Source organism: Ascidiella aspersa, chromosome 9 (assembly GCF_963924565.1).
Source record: "Ascidiella aspersa chromosome 9, kaAscAspe10.2, whole genome shotgun sequence".
Classification (NCBI taxonomy): Eukaryota; Metazoa; Chordata; class Ascidiacea; order Phlebobranchia; family Ascidiidae; genus Ascidiella; species Ascidiella aspersa.
Window position 1 is genome coordinate 23372698 of NC_139455.1, and position 20820 is coordinate 23393517.

The 20820-nt window shown below is 36.3% G+C and overlaps 1 protein-coding gene across 1 annotated transcript in view; it reads left to right on the forward strand.

The window, feature by feature from the left end:
• Window positions 1–16582: 16582 nt before the first annotated feature.
• LOC146133699 (uncharacterized) overlaps window positions 16583–20820 on the forward strand; it is a 65466-nt gene continuing 61228 nt past the window's right edge. Inside the window, exon 1 of the mRNA XM_083396703.1 lies at window positions 16583–16620. Coding sequence (XP_083252829.1) covers window positions 16598–16620 — 23 coding nt within the window. The 5' untranslated portion in view covers window positions 16583–16597. The remainder of the gene's footprint in view (window positions 16621–20820) is intronic.

Genomic DNA, 20820 nt, shown 5'->3' on the forward strand with positions numbered 1-20820 from the left:
TTTATGTATAGTTTACTAGGGATGTCTGATAATATCGGGTCGGAGCCGATACCCCGATCGGACATTCTTAACTTTTGCTATATGAAAGCGTGTACTTGTAATTGGTTTAAAAAGTCACTAAGCTAAAACTTTTCGGAAGGAATTTTAAGACTATAAACTTATTAGAATTCTAACTCACAGTGTTGAACACTTTTACATTTCATTCCCATATCCAGGGTTTTAAGGTTTGGTTTGGGTGACCGAGTAGTTTTAAGAGACCGCAAGTGTCCGTTTCGGTCCCCCCAAAAAACCTTAAAAAAACACTGCCCATACCGATGCTCGATATTTTTACACTTGGCCAAACCAAACTCCACACCACATGACGTCATATCTATTTTGAAATATACAAAGTGCACTAATTTTTTCCAGGTTAGTAAGCCGAAATTAGCAGGGTAATGCAATTTTATTCAAAAAATGCATCTTTAAAGGGCAAAAATTCCACTTTAGATCGCAAAAGAAGGCTGTAATCCACGTACTAATTTGGTAACGGATCAACACTGATTCAACTCTTAGAGTATCGGACAATTACCGATATTATCATTTCATATTGGCTATCGGCTCTGATCTGATATTATCGGAAATACCTACTTATACCTTAACGATTTTCTCAATTCTGGTCAACATTGCAAATAGTGTAGTTATATCCAAATATCCTAAAAAGTTTAGCGTTGTATGTATGTATGTTGTATGTATGTATGTTGCTAACATAGGGTATTTACAAAATCGTTGGCAAAAATATCTAAATACGTTCAACAGGGATCCGCAAAAAAGGTCTTTAGAGTTCGCAGACTACAATGCACGACCACAAACTTATCTCCCGACAAAACAAGGCATCGGGCCTCGGGCCTCGGGCTTTTGCGCAATTACGATATCAGGTGATGCTTCGGCCCACATCAGATATATATTCAAAGGCCCTTTCTGCATTCTGGGATGCTATAATTCGCCCAAAATCGATGTTAAGTTGGAAACTTGATATCGCAGGCATTTCTTAGCGCAGAAAAGCTAAATCGTTTATCACAGCACGGTTTAACTAAATTTTTTAATACTTTTCTGAGTTACAGTTGTTAAAACAGACCGAGTGTGGACCATTCTAAATATGTAATTAATGGGCGAACTCCTAATGTAAACGTTAGGAGGGTATTGGCTTAAGATTGTAGTTCGACCTAAAATAAATATATACCAACACACGTACAAACGACGTAGAATACCATAGGTATATTTTTTTAAACGTTTGGAAGAAATCTTTATAGCATTTCTTGAAACGTTTACAAAATGCGACCTACTTTTTTGGGGGATTTATACCTACATGTTCAGACCTTACTAAACTAAAAAAATACCTTCCGTTGTGTACTTTTCCTGTTTCGAGAAAGGCAGCACCTACAGCTCCGTTATGGTCAGCACAATTTCCGTTAAAGTGGATTACGGGACAAGTTTATTATTCGCGCAAGCAATCGTGCACCTCGATGCCCTTTCGGGGCAATTTAGAAGGCGAACCTACACTACTCTTACCACTTAAAGTGCAATTCGCAGCTGCGGTAGGGCAATCAACTTGCCCTTTGTCCTAAGTAGGTCGCTGTAGGCCGGTTAGAACTGAACTTTGGTCAGGGAAAGAAATGCCCTATTCAATTACATGTTCCACGCGACATGCGTGGATTCCAGTTCCGCTTTGGCTTAACAATTTTGAACCAAGCAAAATAAAAGCAAATTCGTGTTTTTCCGTTGTACAATAATCGAGATGATATATTTTGTATCGGTTTGGATGTCAAAGCAACTATTCTCAATAGCTTAATGACAATAAGAACTCTGAGATTTGGCTTTTGATCGATTCAATACTGTTGCCGCCAGTTCTTCCAGCAAACAGTTTTATTACCAAATGTATACCGACGTTTCAAAAACCCATACAGAAAATCTTCATCAGTGCTTACTGCTAGCAAACTAGGCGAAAAATCTATATAGCAGCCCAGCAACAAATAAAAACCACAGTGGAACACGGTTTGCAAGACGAAGCGAGAAGAACAAAGGAATAAGAACAATTCCGGTTTTCTACATTTTTTGACTAAAATCGGAAGAAATTTCTTTCAACGTTTCAGAACGCTTTAAATTTTGAACTTTTTTACAAAAATGTGTCCCGTAAGTTTGACTCAAGGTATTTTCCGCGGAAAGTTAGGAATTTCACTTGGATGTTTAAATTACTGGGTATGGGTTGCCTTCAAATATCTCAGCCCCAAAAAGTGGCCAAAATGAGCTTTGTTTGCGAAACTTATATTTTAATCTACGATAAGGCGGATACAAAAAATAAGTAAAACCGTGTCACCTTAATTCAAGCAAGAAATGTTCTTCAAACACGCAAAACAACAACACTCAACTTTACCTCATGTTGCGAAATCGACGTTTAAACAGTTTTAAAATACTTTTCTATTTTAAAATACTTTCGGTAATACGAGCAACACAATGCTCGTTGGAAAATGTAATTTCGAAGGATGTACCTACAACAATGTCGCTTTGATATTCGAAAATAACCTTAATGGCTGCAATTTCCTATTTGCAAGTTCCTATACAGACGGGTATTAATCAATCGCACCCGCCGCTAAATATCCTTGACGCGTTTCCTGAAAATTGTTCTAAATCGGTTCTATTAGCAGGCCGTGTATACAATGCTGCCTACAAAACGGCTTTCGAAACACTAATTTGTATATTTTTCATGTTTTGCAAATTCACAATGTGATTGAAAATATTTGTAGTGACTAACATGACCGCTCTACAAATCCTTATCTGCTTGACATGGCTATTACTTCGGACTATTTCACTTGCTTTTGTACCGAGCGTGCACTATTGCTTTCGCGATACATTAACTATATAGCCTGTATTTGTGATTTAGGCTTGCCCGAAATTTCTGAAACTTGTCTTATTTCGACACAAATGCTATGTCGGGCAAATATCAAATACGGTATCTCCATAATAAGGCGCCATTTCAGCCGCCGTGATATTTTCATAACGACGTTTAAAGATTTTCTGACGTCAGCAGCCATTTGTTAATTTTATCCATCCAATGAAAAAAACACTAGAAGCTGTTGTGGTTGCTTATAACGATGAGCACAAATCTAGAAAGTCCTACGAAGTATATGTTTTCTGTGTAAATCGCAATTCACAACGTTAGACAACCTATAGTATTTGTATTATTTGTTTTTAACTGTTAATTTTTCCAACTTTAATTTGTAAAATTAACCAAACAAAATGGCAGATCTGGTGCCATAAAGAAGTAAATATAGTTTCTAGTCTTTTAGAAAATACAAGTTGCACCAACAGCAATTCTATCGACCTTTCGTCAAATGCATCTGCGAATTTCACATCAACGAAATGACAAACCCTTGCCATTACCTGTTTTCAATTGTTTATTTTTCCCAACTTTAATTTGTAAAAAATTACCCAAACATTATAGCAGATCTGCTGCCATTAAAACGTAAAACCTACTTTCCTGTCACAGCAACGTCACTGGCAGCAAATCACCTGATGCACCTGCGAATTTCACTTCAACGAAATGAAAACCCTTGCCATTACCCGAAAGGGCACGAGAGACATATGATTTCGTGACGAACGTCAGGAGTTGAAACCGATTCTAAAGGCCCGGGGCTATCGCGCATTGTTTTGTTCCTTGAAGGGTTTTTATGTATTCGACTGTTGTATCGCAAGTGTGATATTGTGCTTCGCATTAAGGCGACTTCACAAATGGTGAAAATTAAATCAATACCGTGCACTGAAACGGAACTTATTATTTTTAGGGATCGTGTAAATCAGAGGTAAAAGAAGAAACATTTTCTTGTCGTAACTCTTAAATTTTAAAGATGGTGTCACAGAGATACATTATTACTGGACGTCTAAGACAAGTAACTTAAGGCTATCGTTCGATGTTGTGCACAAATATGCAACTGGAATCTCATTTTAAACGCGTTCAAGAAGATTGCAGGCTGGCCTGGTAAAAAAGACGTTTTTTTAACGGTACAGTGATCCTGCAAAAAATATTTCACCATGACGCCTTTCGTTAGCGTTTCCTTTACCGGAAGGACGATTTTTTCCACTCATAAAAAACGTGCTTTTCAACCTTTGCATTTTTGTTATACCCTTATCACAGAAATCTGTATTTTGTTCACCCCACTGCAGAAACGCCATCGTCGTAAAGATCTTAATGACTATAAATGCAAAAAGGAAATAAAGCCTGAACAGTCCTGAATGGTGCTCCGGTGAAAATTTCTGGCAAAACAACAATTGCCTATACACCGTACCGCCAAAAATATTTTCTTTAATGACCCAGAATTTTGTTTTCCTGTTTTAAATGTATGTTTGTGCGCGACATTGATCTATCGCACAAAATGACATTGGACGATAGCACTGATAACACATTATTGTGTCGGGTGAACCATTTCACACCAGTTTCAGAAAAAAAACCTATAAAAATATTTCTCTGTAATAATTTTATGGTTTTGTACGGTCTGCGGCCCCATCCTTCCCGATGGATTTTCCACTGCATTTGAAGATAAAATCTGATGTGAACTACAATGTGGCGGATGGGCCCTTGACGGGCCGAAAGAGAATGTTTTTTTATTTATTTATGTGTAGAATCGTTAAGTTGGCATAAAATACTAAACAATGATTTCATTCCCAATATAATTTGACAAGTTTTAACTTGACGTAATGTTACAATATTGTCTCACCCACTATATCCATTGTTTTTTTAATGAAAGGAATGACCTAAATCCCTTATACTTGGGGAATATACTAACTGATTTTATACAAAAAGAGTTGGATTTTCGCACAGTCTTCTTTTTACGTCACAAAGAGCAAAGTGTTATAAGAAAACAGTTTCATATTTTATTTTGGCAAAACATAAATGCCATAAATGCTGTTATAACCATGCCTTCCTTAAAATGAGCTTTAAAAAAACGTTTCGGAATAGGAAGTGATTTGCTGGTATGCCAAAATAGTACTGCAAACTTTAGCATTATGGCTGTTCAGGCAATAAGATGTAAAACAGCTCAGTTAAATCAAAACAAAATCGGGCATTCTAACTTTAATAACATGCGCAGATAATATTAATGGCGTATTTCAGAAGGGATCAATTTGAATTAAAGACTTCCAACGTTTAAATTATACCAGATAAGATGTTTACTGTTAATAGCACCATGAATAATAGTGAATTGCAATTAGACTTTATTGAAACGATCCGATGATAGTACCAGGTTTAGCACCCGGATCCGAACGTATGGCGCCAGCTACATGGAACACCAATTTGCGCAAATATATTGCTTTCGCCTAGGGATCTTGTATTTAAATAAAGGACCGCCTAAAACCTTTTAAACTTTGATATCCTTTAGAACAGTGGTTCTCAACCGCCGGTCCGCGGACCGGTGCCGGTCCGCGTCAACTTTTCTGCCGGTCCGCCAAATATATTACAATTTTATATCTCAATTGCAAAATTATGCAAGATGTTAAAAGCTTGTTCACCAAATTAAGAACTTCGCCAGTTCCGTAATTTGTAGCATTGTCACGTAACATAAAGTTAATTGTCTACTTTGGACTTATTGTACGTTACAATGCGCAGTGTTGCCCAACTGTTTATAAGTAGGCACGTCGTTGAAGTCTTCTACTTTAAGATTGTTGTATGTGAAAACTTTCGTATACCACGTATGATATAAAAAAGACAGCAGAAAATTGCTAATTTAATTGAAGTTTCCAGTCTTTGCTTTTAAGTTGCATACTTTTGTCGTAATTACATTTTGAGTTGATTTTGATTTTTAAAGGTCCACCGGTCCGCAAAATTTGTTTTGAAATTTCACCGGTCCGTAAGCTAAAAAAGGTTGAGAACCACTGCTTTAGAACAGTGGTTCCCAACTTTTTCGTCTTCGCGACCCCCTTTTCACTTATTAAAAAGATATCTGAACCCCAAAGTTTGGTTAGTTCCTAATTTTAGTATTTTTTCTCTCCTATAGTATACTGTTGAATTTTAGTTTGTATTGTTTTTTTTTCTGTTAATTTTTGTTTAACAAATAATACAGGGCGACACCCTGGACAATCTTTCGCGGCCCCCAGGCCAGGAATATCTGCTTTAGAAATATGACTTTTTTGACTATTTACTGAAAGCTATAGTTTAAAAAAGGCAATCAATTTGGCGGTAAAGTTGCTTTGCAATTGAAAGCTTCATAAAGATATCACGTGATTGCGTTAGGTAGCGGGGAAATAGAAATTCTATTCGTGGATAAGTGACATTTCGATCTCGCGAGCGAAATCAATAGCTATTCGATTGAGAGTTTCAATTGGCGGCTATTTGGGCAGCAAAAGGACGACATCCGCTCTGTTATAGTTGCCTATGAGGACTGTACCTTGAAATACACAGGCAGCTTGAAAAGAGAACATAAATATATACAGGTGATTTGGCTCTTCTGATGCGGCCGAGTTGTAAAACTGAACGCGGATTATAAATGTGCATAAGTCAAAATAAAAAAAAATGTTTTGGGGAATTAAATCTTTACGCGGTTGTATAACTAGAGCTTGTTTTTGACCAGGCCTTAAAACATTTTATTATATTGGCTTTAGGCCTTTTTTAAGGCTTCAGTGGATTTTCAGTGGACGCATTGGTACATATCTATAGGGCAAACCTCGTACTTAAAATTGTAATTAAATGAACAATTTCGTGCAGTTGTACTGGAGATTGACGCGATAAGTCTACCATATCACGTTTGTCGAATGTGGACTTGAATTTTCACGACGGCCGTTTATTTTGCAAATAAGATTTGCATTTTATAGAATTCTGGTTAAATAGCGGAATCGTCGATCTTGCTTCGTTGTTTGGCGTATAAAAAAGTTTTCTCCTTTTTCCAGTAATACGTAAATGGCCTTGGGCGAACCTATAATTCTATTTTACATTTATTTAACTTTAATACAACGTTGGTGTTAAAACTTTCAAAAGAATTGTTTTTTGCGACACTTAAGTTTTGAAAAACATTGCAGGAATACGTTTAAAGCCCATTTGGTTTATTTTATTGCTTATTTATATAAGATGCATTAAAAAAGCTTCTATTCATCAAAAATAGAAACTATATATCGATCAGGTTTTCACAGGCAAAAAGTTTTTTATGAATAATTATAGTAAGGCGCGACATTTACTGAAAAAACGGTAGCTGCTTAATTTAATAAAGCAGTTGCCATTGGCAGGTGGTTTTCTAAAACGTTGCCCATTTCGTCCAAATTACTGCTTTAGGCGTTCGATGCTGCAAATTCAATTAAAGTTCGACGCCGCGTCAAAGTGCTTTTTAGCAATTAGCTGCGCTGTCAAATCTGAAACTGTAGCACACTTAAAAGTTTTTTTAAGCAAGTTGCACTTCTGAAGAGAAAAAAACTTTATTGGAGTTTTGAGAGAACCAATGTAACAAGGTTCGATTTTACTGCAGTGGAGCTTTACGGGAATTGGTCTCAGGGTTTATATTTACCAGTGACGCACTAATTACAGTTAGTTTTTCGACGAAATTCGACGCAAGTTTAAACAGGCGTCAAACAGTTTGTCAAATCCTTAGAATTTTAACTGCTAAAAGTGAAATGACACCGTAAAACATGGCGTTGTAAGTTAGTTGCGCCTATAGAATCTAATAAGCTTTTAAAAATTGCAATAAGGACGCATGACAAGTACTTTAATAAAGTATCACATAGAGGTAGTGGGCATTGACTTTTAAAATAAACAAAATGAGTTGACTTATGTGCACTCAAGTCACTGTTTTCAAAATACTTGACTTGTAATTTTTGACTTGACTTGGAAGTTTTTTTGCAATGACTTCATTTCAAAGTGACTTCTTTACAACACTGTTATATGGCATTTGAAAAACGCTTTGTTTGCGAAAACGTGTTTACGTAGTTTGCATAAATATAGTTGGCCATTATTATTTAAGGTTACTGGTGAAATCTGCCCAATACCTGAAAAGCCTTGGCTTTTATAGTGTTACAACACCGTTTGTATATACTGGTTTGAAGGAACACTATAGGCTGCAGTGTACTGCAAACATCAAACCGCGGAAATGCTTCGAAAATGTGACGTAGTTAGCACTGCTCTACGCGTACTATTACGTCACAAAAGCGTAGGCGAACCAATAAAGTATGAAAAGGCATTCTTATGAGAGGTTGACACCATTTCCGTACCAACATACTACCATATATACGGTTGTTGGAAAAATAATTTATAGTTCAGTGTTTAGAATTCTTTCGGTTATACCTTACTGACGTCATTGTTTTATTGTGACGTGTGAGTCAATTGACGTCAATTGCGGAAAAAACAACGGGAAATGGGGTCGCATTGAACATTGCGAGCTAGGCAGATTTCAAATAAAGGCGAAAACAAAAGAAGGAATTGAAAAAGACGCCGGCGTTATTTTTATATGGAAGTGCATGGAGTATATACTATACAATAGCTTATACAGCGCTTATCCGCTTAGTCGAGTGACGCATTGCATGCATGCATCTCTTGCTTATTGTTGTTTCCCGCTAGTGTGGTGCGACTTTACTATAGTATTACTTGGGCAGTGTGATATACACCGGCTGTGTTTAACTGAAATTAACCTCAGTTTACTGTCAGTTCTACTTCGGACGCAGTTTAGTTTGCAAGTAAACGAATGAAAAGAGAAAGCATAAGCCAGGTGGAGATTGTTTGGCCGTTTTGTGTTTTAGTTTGCTTTACTTTTGATAGAGTTAAGGACGGATTTATTACTCTTGATCTGAAAGCGTATCTATTTAGGGCAGCGGTTCTCAACCATGGATCACTGGTGGGCCATAAGAACATTTGAGGTGGGCCACAGACCAATTTAAAAAAGCTAGATTTAGTTTCATTTGTGTCACTATATTTAATTTTACAGGAATAATGGCTTGGGGAGGAATAAAAAAGGAATGTAACTTTATTGTTCAGCCGCAAGTAACTCACTGATGCGCACGGTTGAATAAATAATCTGTTTTGAAATATGTTCTGCTAATCTGCTGTGTTTTGTTCTAAACCTATTTTACAATTTTTTACTTTTATAAAACTGTTGGGCCACAGAATGGTTTGCAACGTAAATGGGCCACGAAAGAAAAAAGGTTGAGAACCACTTCTTTAGGGGAACACACAATAAGACATGCAAGGCAACAATATCTAAAGCAGAATAATCTATAATACCATAGAAATAAGACCAACGACATAATAAAGCCAAATTCGCAGTGATATTCACGACAGAATGAGATCTAAAATAGTCTGAATAAGACCAAAATATGTCGAAATAAGTAAAAAGCTGATAAAAGTAAGGCCTCTACCCAGTCCACGTCATAAGTTGCCAAAGTTAGGTCCTAGTCAAGTCATTTTTGGGCAAGTCAACTCCAGGTCAAACCACTAATATAAAAATAAAATGACAAACTATATTAAAATGGATAACCTTGTCCGATTATGAGCAATAATTCAACTAAACAACAAGAAAATTAAAACAACATGTATAGCAATCTAAACGTGCAGAACTTGGGACTTAAGTCATTACAACACTGGTATTTCGTACATACACTCTAAAATATTTGAAGACAGTCAATGTGTTGCGCACGCAACTTTCGGGTACAACCAATAGCACGGAACTCTTTTAACCATTGGCCAGCACACTTCTTTTCGTAAAAGACCGGATATCCCTTAATGATTGACGATCACGGACGTGCTATTTAGTTTCGATCTTACTTGAGTAATATTATTATTGTTAAACTAAGGAAGTGCGAAAAAAATCTTTAACATAAAAAAGGAGCATTATGAAATTGTCATTTAGTTTAAAGTTTAGTTTTGTTAAAACATTTAGGGGAGTAAAACTATTAATATCAGGATCACGATCCTAGTATGACCGGAGGTCGTGAGTTCAAACCTCACCGCAGGCTAATAGTAGTTGATTTTTGTAGCCTTCTAGCCTGACCTTGCCCTAAAATTGCACAACTGATTTCGGTTAGCCCCTCTTAAGACTTCCGGTGTAATTGGTATCAGGGGAAATTTAGACCGAAAAAATCAACCGATCGACCGGATCTGGCCGGCGGATTGTGGTTTCGTGACCCCCGTTTTAAACTAAGAAACACGAAAAAGTATTTTCTACTCGCAAAACGTCCTGTAATGCGTCATTCGCCGCTAAATTTCGTCGGGAAATTTCGCGCTGGTAATGTCACGTTTGACCAAGAGTTAAGTTATCCTGCCACAAAAATAGCAGCTGGGTGTCTCAGGGCCTTGAAAGCTAAACCCTAATAGGCCCAACGTAGACCATAAAACAGGGATGGGCAATCAGTTTTGACAGGGTGCCGCATAGAATGAACAAATGTCTCAGGACGGCCGGGTTCACATAGGATCTGGGTGCATATATCATGAAGGCTAAAGGCTGGTTCACACTAGACGCGTCTAGCGTTAACGTAAAGCGTTTTTAAAAAACGCTTCGGTTGCGGAAAAGTTGAAGTATTTCAACTTTGACGCTTTCGGTTAGAAGCGAGGAAATTTGCCGTTATCGCTGGCAATGCGTTATGTGTGAACTGGATGACGTAAGCCGTTAGACGCCAGACGCTAAGTCTAGTGTGAACCAGCCTTAAATTTTATCCAAAGAAGCTGCAAAAAGCATTTTTTATCATATTGCATTTAAAGTTGGCTTTAGAATTTCAAAAGACTAAAACGCCTCCAAGGTTATGTTCACATTAAAAAAAAATGCCAAACGGAATGTTGCGACGCCCTTGAACGATTAAAGCAAAGTACCTGTGCGTCACAACGTTCGAGAACCTTCCTTTCACGAATTACTTTTCCTGGGTTCTAAAAATGTGAATTGTTTTTGCTGTCATTAATGTTCTAATAAGCTAAGTTTCTGACTGTAATTGTACGTCATTTACTGACTCGAGTTTTATGGTATTACTTAAAAATGACTTGACTTGGACTTGGCTCAAGTAGTTTTATAAATGTCCTTGACTGGAATTTACTGGAGTTTTACCAATAAATAATTGATTTAAATTTTAAGAAACCAGTCTAACAACGTATTTCGTCTAACAAACGCATGTCGAAAGCCAATATATAGGTAAAAATGTACACAATTAGTTCTGATTAGACTGCATCAGCAGGCTGTTTTTTGCGATCTTAACTCTTTCCAGTAATGTTTGGATACGTCACTTCTACCTTGCAACTGTTTCGCCTTTTGTAGGCTGAAATACAGTAAAGTAAACTGCCATTATTAGTCAACAACAATAGTAGTTAACTGTTGAATATCGAATTTTCTATTGTTGCTGAGACAATCGATGTGCTTTCAGTGGTAAGGCTGTGGATTTGATAAAAACTGTATTTGTAGGTTTTGCCCTCTAAATTGAATAGTTGCAATACAGAATAGTTCACAGAATAGGCACAGTGTACTAGGCTGGATAGCTTGCTGAAGAAAGTTTTTACCTTTGGTCTAGTCAAAGAAATAAGATACATGTGTAGATTGTGTAGCCTACTGTATTTGCTTTTCCTAATGAAGGCATCCTGGATAGGTAGCTGAAACGTCAGATAAAACAAATAAGTATCGGAATAACTTCTTTTTTCCAGTTTATGCTTAGGCCTACTGTTTTTCTGTAAATAGCCCCCACAATTTGTAGCCTCCTATAAAAATATTTGTCCATCCATAATTAAAATTTGAACATTAAAAACGAGCCGGCCAGATAAACAATGTTTGAAAAAAAGTATGTGTTAGACAGATTTGTGGAAATGTTTGCAATAACATGATTTGTCTGTTACGCTATTGTGTTGAATATAGCTATGTTAATTGAAGAGAAAATTTTTGCAGTCCTAACCGTATAAAATTTTAAAATTTAGTGGTTCATAAGTTTCCTTGATTGCGAATAGATTTTAGTCCTTTTACCCATACTGGTAATTTACCTATATGTCTAAATTTTTTCTAACCGATATTGATAATGAATCTAATTTGACCACCTTGCTTCAATATGGTTTTTACTTCTTTTATTTAAAATCAAACCCATTATCAGGAACTATGGGTAGATTTTTTGATCAACAACAAGTGTGCAGGATATACCGTTATATGGTTGAAGAAAGTTGTGCTCCAAAAACTTAGTTTTGAGGCGTGACTATGCCTTATTCGTAAGCAGGCTTCATGTGCACTGTGTAAGCTACTTATTACGTTAACTTTCTTATCCCATGATCCGATACACAGAGAGTAGGCTGCGTAGTGGACATGTGATTGACATAAGATGTATGTTACATTCGAATGGTTATTAGAACTTAGTTTGCTGCGGTTGGTCAGTATCACAGTTTTTTAGGCGATGTTAAGCCTATTTATATGTTTTTGTTTTGGTGTTTGTTATTTCAAATCATGACAGGGTATATAGAGCAGAGCAAGAAACATGTCATATCTAAAGAAACTATTTGAATGTAAAGGCAGGTGTTGTTGCAACAGACAATATTAGTAGTTTGATGACGTTAATAGGATAACTGAGGTGCAGCATTGGTGATTCACTTTTTGTATGCCAACCTTTCACAGGTCACGTACCATTCTGAAGTGCTATGTGCTGTCACATTTTAAAATCTATGAGATACAATTACGAAAAAACAATAAATAAGGTCAGAATTCCATAATCATTAAGACAAATATGAGTTGAAAAAGACCACGTTTTTATCGATTCAGAAATTATATTGACAGCAGGTTTTTGCATTCCGATCACTGCTCAGCTGACACGCATATTAATCTAATGAAGGCCAGGCGCTTTCTAAAGGAATATGCTACGTCAATATGTCATGACATTGTGCTAGAAAAAAATAAAGTATGGTATAATCTTTCAACAGTTTTTATTTAATTAGAAACCATAATTATATCAATACTCTTTGGCCTTAGGATTATTATTCAGAACGTGATTTTCGTAGAACTGATGTTTGTCGGTGTTTGGTTTTAATCCAATATCTGGTAACTAAGAAATGCACTAATACCCTATTAATTTGTGTGTTTTTATACATTCACCTTAACCAGGGGTTCTTAAACCATGGGATATTTTAAATTCTTTTGGATTCCAATTTTTGCTCTATTGGTTACGATTCTTGCTACAATTTTTGTGTAGGATATAAGTGACAACTATTTAAAAGGTTTTATCAATGTTCTGTCTCAATCTGATTTGTTATGTTGTTACACCTAACAACTCAGTAAAAACACGAGCAAGGGTACCGCGCGTTATTTGTAATTTCTGTAGGGTGCCGCAAGCCAAAAAAGGCTGCGAAACACTGCTGTGTATCTACATCGTGGCCACAATTTTTGTCGCAAAAGCATTAGGAATCCATTAGAATCCATTACGCCCTGGCTGTACCTAAAATATACACTTGTGATCTTAGAAGATGTACCGAGAAAACTGTTTACACGATCGCTATTCAATATGTCTGCCCATGTGTGCGATCCACATATTGTCCCGTGGTTGTGTGTTGGTCTTATGCTTCCGCTGTATCTTTTGGCTGTATTATCGTGCTCTTAAATATAGGTTTTTGTTCAGGGCGCCTACATTTTTTTGATTTTTTGTCAAGTAAGCATGACAATTTTCGCCGAGTATTTTTAAGCAGTCGCGTTGTCCAATTCTGGCTTGGGTGTAATTTCCTGACCGAAATCAGTTTAATATATTGTTTCTGCTTTTGTCCGCACGAAATTTCGTATGGATACTTCCTTCTGGATAAAAGTAGAAAAAACGATTTGTTTGGCGTGTTTATAATAGAGAGTCTATTATATATATAATGCTAAACTGGACTTGCACACTTGATCTCGACCTAAGTCATTTTGTCAAATAACTTGGTTAAAAATTAGGTGTTCATTAATATTTTGTAAAAAAATTGGGTTATTGAATTAAATTTTTGGACGTAAAACAGTTTGCTTGCTGTGTATTGTTTTATTGTTATTTTTAGTTTAGTTATTTCTCGTAATCGGACGAGTTTACCAATTTCATTTGGTAAACGTTTTTTTATGCGATGATTTGACGTGAAGCTGAATTGCTCTAGTTATGACTTAACTGGAATTTGGCAAGTTTCTTTTTGCAAACAACCTGACTGGTACTTCAGCTATTTTAAAATGACTTGTTTTCAGCACTGCTATATACAATGCCAGTGTTTGAATATTTGAAGTATGCGAAGCCGTTTGCTTAACTGTTTGAGCATAATGGTTTGAGGTTGTAGCAAGACGTAATTATGATATCAAAAGTCCATACAAAAGTAGGTAGCATTTTAAACGTTGTTGAAACTGAATAATGAATTATTCGAAACGTTCAAATACTACCACTGTAAAATTTTGGAGGTGGTAATAACCCACCTTGGGGTGGAAATTTGTAAAAATGGTGTAAAAATCCACTATCATAAAAAAGGTAGAAATAAAACTCCGTGTGGATTGTTTCACCAACGCCAATAATATGAGGTTTACCTCTTGGAAATTTCCACCATGTGGTGCGGAAAGCGTGCTGAAAGTCAACGCACTTATGTATGGGCTTAATATTCTTACAACGTTTAACTGTTTGGTATATTAAATTGTGTCGTTATCCCCAATAAACTTGCAGTGTTCGGTTGGCGAAAACAATTTCTTCGGCCCAAATGAAACAAGCGCAAATCCAAAGGCATATACAGTGAGCGCCATGATTCTGATTCTTCTGTCAAGTGTTGCTTAACCAGCTGCACTTTGAAGGAGGCACGTTGAATGCGTAACTTCCTTTCGTTGTGACGTCACAGCGGGGAAGCAGTATAAGGTTTGTGACGAAACAGTCCAAGCTCGAAGGCGGGAAGTTAGACGGTCGTTCGAAATCGAAAAATGCGCCGAAGGTGAATTGTGCTTTACGAGCTTGATTTGCATAGGAAAGCCAACGTCGCTTATAGCTGGTTTGTAGTGATTTGCAGGCGGTATGTACACATCTTGTTGTTTTGAAGCTTGGTAATGTATCACAAAGCCAAAAAGATCGAGTAGATCGACACATCTTGATGAAGACGTTTCGATATGAACTTCTATCATCATCAGTTAATGTGACTTTGTTGTTTGTGTTTGTTATTATGCTGAAGAGCTATATAGCTGTATGTCTGAAACGGTAGTGAAAGCTGAGATTCACTAACTTAAACATTTTCTTCCCGTGCATTACAAAATACAGAAGTGAGGTATCGTTTAGTCTTTAGCCGAAGCACAGGTTGATTATATTATTAAAGAATTGTGTAACAAAAAGTTCGTGAAAAGCACTGCGACCAAAGTATCACAGTATTACCATCAAACCGGATAATCACATAGCCGTATTAAAACTCAGAATACTCTAGCAAAGCTAGCAATTGAGGTCAGGCACTGTTAAAATATCTTAAAAAACGCTTGGTCACTGGTCAGTGTCGCCAAATAATTATATATATCTTTTAAGATATTTTAATTGTGTCGTACCTTAATTGCTAGAGTATTCTGCTGTTACTCACCAGGAATAAATGTCGGAATTTGTCTTGCAAGGGTCAAGGTGATTTCCTATATCACATATTCAGAGCAACAGTATTTATTCACATACAATCCGTCCGCTGCAATTGGTTTCAATCGTTTACCTTGTGTAATTTTAGCTTTTTCTGTTACGCGATGTGTTTTTAGCTGTATGAAAAGGTATTATCCAGGTCTTGCATGTAGTTTTTTTTCCCGTTTTAAAAATTAACACTGCGAACGTGTGGAAACTGCATGCCACTTAACATACAGGAAGTAAGGCATAATATGTAAAAAAGTTTCGCAAACACAGCTTTAAAAAACGTTGACGATTCAAAGAAAGGTCTTAGTGATTCGAAAAACCTTTTTTTCATGCAAAGGATTTAGGTCATTACAAGACATTTTGCCTTGAAGGTTCAAATTCTTTCAGTTGAAAATTGTTACGTATGATTGCGCAATTACTGGAAAATATTAACGCGAAAACGTGTTTGGTATGCACTTAAACCCGCATAATTTTCATGGCTAGAAGTACTTCACCGAGCTGCCAAAAGGCGATTCTTTACGTAGTGTGCGTCTTACAGATTGCTCTCTTTAGTAAATTAAAATAGGTTCGTCTGGCATATATTTCTTCAACCAACGTTTCGGCTTACTATGCGTCAAGCCTTCGTCAGGGACTGACATGGCAACAGCATATTTATTTTATTCAGTAAAGTTTGTTGTTTATTAATGAAACTGATGTTCTATCTGCGCTTTTTGTTCTTCCTTATTTACGCGTATTTTGATTGCTTTTTTATATTACTGTGTGAATAGTGACATTACATGGAAACAAATATTCCCTTTAAAAACATATTTTCAACGGTTGGCTTTGATTATAGGTTTAACTTTAGTCTGAAGATTAATTATACACTCTCATATTGGTAATCCTAACTTGATCACAATCGATTTTTGCATATAGGTTTCCAGCTTGAGTTCACATAGGGCCATTGTACTTAAAGAACCGGACTGCTGCATTTGCGTTTTATGAATAGAGCGACTGACAAGAAAGAAGAACTAGAAACTTGGAGGAAGCTTGTGAAATGAACACAACCACGCCTTTACCACTCAGCAACATGGATGGGGAATTATTCTTGAGGTGAGTTTTTTTAAATTCAATTACACATTGTTTTTACTACGTCTCAATGTGAAAATCTGCTTAAATTGTCGTTTGCTGCGATGAGTTTAACGGCATGCAAGTTGTCTGTACCGACCAGTCAGGCTGCGTATATGCGAAAAGAAAAACTGAGGGAAACCGTCATGTTTAAATGCTTCGCTTATAAATTGTATCCTGCTTTCAAATTTCAATATAACTTAACGCGAAATCTAACTCGAAAGATACAACTGTCTGTTATTATTCATTTTTTTCATTTATTGTTGATGCTATTTTATTTTTGTTTGTATAATCAATTTTAAAGCCAAAAAGGTCGAGTAGATCGACATCATCTTGATTAGGCATTTCGATACCAACTTGTATTATCTTCAGTTAATGTGACAGATTAAATGAAGATGACACACATCAACTAAAGATGGTACAAGTTCGTATCTTAACGTCTTTATCAAGATGGTGTCGATCTACTCGGCGTTTATGGCTTTGCAATTTATTAACAAGTACATTATGTTTATATGCTATGAAATATGAGAAAACCGGTCGACCTTGCATTATGTTCTGAAGTGCAAGTAATGTTTAAGGGCTATCCTGCAAAAAATGACATGATAACACAGACATAGAAATGCCGCAATAATGAGAATAAGGCAGCACATCAAAGAGTCGGTTAGTATTCAAGTTGGCTTTTGAAGTAGTGTTTCGGGTGATTTGTTTTTTACCTAAAACCTCAATCAAACCAGAATACGCAAAGTAATACTCACTGTCAACTAAAGTCAGTGTGTTGTTTACTTGTTTTGCGAATTTCTGTCAATCTTAATAAGCCGTTATCAATTTATCAATATTATTATTAATGGTGCATGAATGTAAAAAAGTGCAAGCCATTTAATAGCTCCTTATCCAAAAATAAGGATACATTCATTACATTATCCAGCTTATAGTGTAAGAACAAAACTTGTTTTAAAATCTACTCCAAAGGTAAGGTTCTTTAATGTGTTTTTACGGTATCATAACATGGTGCTTTAGCACATTGATTGATGCATATTTTTGCTTGTGCTGCAAAGAGTGATGATCAGTCAACACGAACCGACTTCCTGATACAAACACTTGCAGCAGCCTGGCTTAAACACTTTAGATAAACAAACTCGCAGCTACTCAAACTCCGGTTCAAGGTGTTTTATCACAGGCTGTGTGACCATGGTTGGTTCCCCTCAATAGACCATTAATTGGTTGGCAGCAGGTCAATGTTGTTTTATCCCCTTTTCACTTACAAGCCTTGCAGTTAAAACACAAAAGTATTTCCGTGTTCGTTTGGGAGTAGAGCGTTGTTTAAACGTAACCACAAATACGAATATCTCTATGGTATCCCAAACTATTGAGAGCAGGTTTCTGCTTGTCGATCACTGTTCCGCTGACGAGTATATAAACATATAAAAAAACTCAATTTAAAATAAAAGTGAAATGCATGATCAGACGTATGCTTCAAGCATTGGTTTCATACTGATTTTTACCAGCCCGACCCCTTTTGCTAAATTAAAATAATTGAGAACACATTTCAAGTTTCAAATCAAGTTTTAGAAACAAGTTGTAAAACAGTTAAAAAGAAACACTGTACAATAATGATTTTTAGATCAAAATAAATGATAAGGATGTTGATTAGCTAAGATTGATTAGTTACAGAATTTAAAAGCCCTTTAATAATTTCTCACAGACTCTTTATTACTGGTTTAAAGAAAGATATATTGTTGATTATATTGAACTATTCAAGCAAACTGATGATACGCTTAGGCGAAGTATATAGTTTTATGCTCCAGTTCCGTCTTTTTTTCTCAAGTTTTAAAAGTCTTTGCTTTTCTCGTTTAAAAAGAACTATTACGCATTGGCAACCGAAAGCGGTCATTCACAATCGGTTGCCGTTTGACCAAGCAAACGTGCATTCTTGTAATCTGGTGCTACACTTTCGGCATTTCTTCTATTGAATATTCAAGTTGAGTAAAAAAACGTTGTCTGAGGAACCAAGCTCATACCGGTTTCGGTTTGCATAACTTTGTTGTGTGCAGCGGCATTTACTTTTTGTCTAGTTAACCGGTGCGCCATAGAAGGTTGCCAGGCGTTCCGACGGCTAATTAAACAAAATATTCTAAAATATAACATATCTATTTTTTGTCATTTCTTTTGTTTTTTGTCGGCTTAACTTATTCGGTCCACCGTACTTTTGACATACGCAATTATGAAGCCTGTGTAAAACAATCTTGCAGCAAATTCAAGAGACATAGTGCAGTATAAATATATATGCAAACACTTTGCACTCGATTCGCTTGCCAGTTGCGTCACCGCATTTTGAGAGGTCTACAGGTTCGCCCGGACAAAAAAAGCTAAAAAAACGTGGCTTTATGCTATCGTCTTACGTTTTATTTACAAACATGGGTGGTTCACTGGTTCATTTTATGCTTTATTTGGTTAAATCGTGGCAGTTTAACCACTGATCCCACAATAAACATTTGGATATAGTTTGATTTTTTCCACAAACTATATAGTCCTATTCACCATTTGTTTTAAATCCTTTGCCGGTTATTTTCGATGTTCTTGAAATGTGGCGAAATTGAAACAGTGCCGTTGTTTTTCCGGGACAAATTACGTTTAAAATTCTAGGCAAGAAATGCTCTGTTCATTAGGTGCAAATTCTTTGTTCTTAAATCTGATTTTTTCAGCGATTTGTCCAGCCTTTGTTTTGTTGCGCCTTGCATAATTTTACACTGGAAGCTGTTATTTTAAGATAATAATTAAAAACATAACATTTGTGCCATTTACTCCCACCACGTGACGTGATGTTTTAGCATAATTAACCGCAAGAGGCGTTAACGAATTGCTACGATTTTAAAACTCGTGACACGTGCCGAAGTCTTTCTAAAATCCTATTGCCGCTACATGTCGCAGTGGAGACACACGGCGAGAATTTCTGGTTTGCAAACATCACGCAATATACTGGGTAGTTTACCTGCTGTTATTGAGATTTAACTTTGGCTACGCTTTTAAATGTTGAGATTTAGGTATCCTATACAAAAAGATACAAAGTTTGTTGTATTTATTCGACTCCCCAAAGCAGTGTTGTAAACAAGTCATTTTAAAAAGACTAATTCCTAGTCAAGTTATTTGTGAAATAACTGAAGTCCAATTAAAGTCATTTGTAAAATAAATAAAGTTCCAATCAATTCATTTGTAAACGAACTAAGTTCCAGTCAAGTCATGACTAGAGCAAGTCAATTCAAAGTCAATTCCTCATCTTAAAAATTGATAAAAAGTACAATATACCCCAAAACGCAAATATTGCAAACAAATTCTTTTATGTGCAAAACTTAAGATAAATAACCCAACTGAAAAAAATCCTTAATGAAAACACTTCATTTCAATTCAAGTCATTTCTCCATAAGACTTGAGTCAAGTCAAGAAATTAGAAAACATTGACTTAAGTCAAGTCATTGACTTAGATCATTACAACACCGCCTTGAATGAACCAAACCTCGAGTACTTGACAAATGATAGCCCAAATTAAATAAGTATATAGTTTTTAAAATTGCAATCCACCGTTTACAGTCCTATTTGATGTCAACTTTACATATAGTAAAATGTGTCACTCGACGGACACTTAACATTAAAAAAAAGCCCCGTTCCGTTCCAATTAGTTTCAAGCATGCAATTTGTTTTATCTTGTAACACGTGTGTGGCCCAGGCAAAAACTAAAAGATCGATTGTAATTTGCTCCGTGCTTGCTCTTTCTTTTTAAATGGATTTGGCAATTGTTGTAATTAGGGCGCTTTTTGAGCGCTGCATTAGTGTCGCGTAGGGCAGCGCCGAGCGCGACACAAATGAATCTTGACGCGCGCCGACCGAAAACATCGATACCCGGCTTGTGACCTTTAAAAAAACTATTTTTAGCCATACCGGCCTCAAAATAATTGGCAATCTCCTATATTCCTACCAATTATTAATTTGATCAATATGCTGATGCCCTTTCATTATTTCTGTTGAAGAATGTTTTTTGGTAAACCAATATTTGTCGACCAATGCGTGTTGGTTGATCGTGTTGTTGTTTTCAAAATCACACAGTGCCTAATTGCTTTTTGATGTGTTGTCTTGTTAGGCGCCATTCTTGATCGCAAACTCTGTTGTTGGCATAAGCATTTTTAGCAAAGC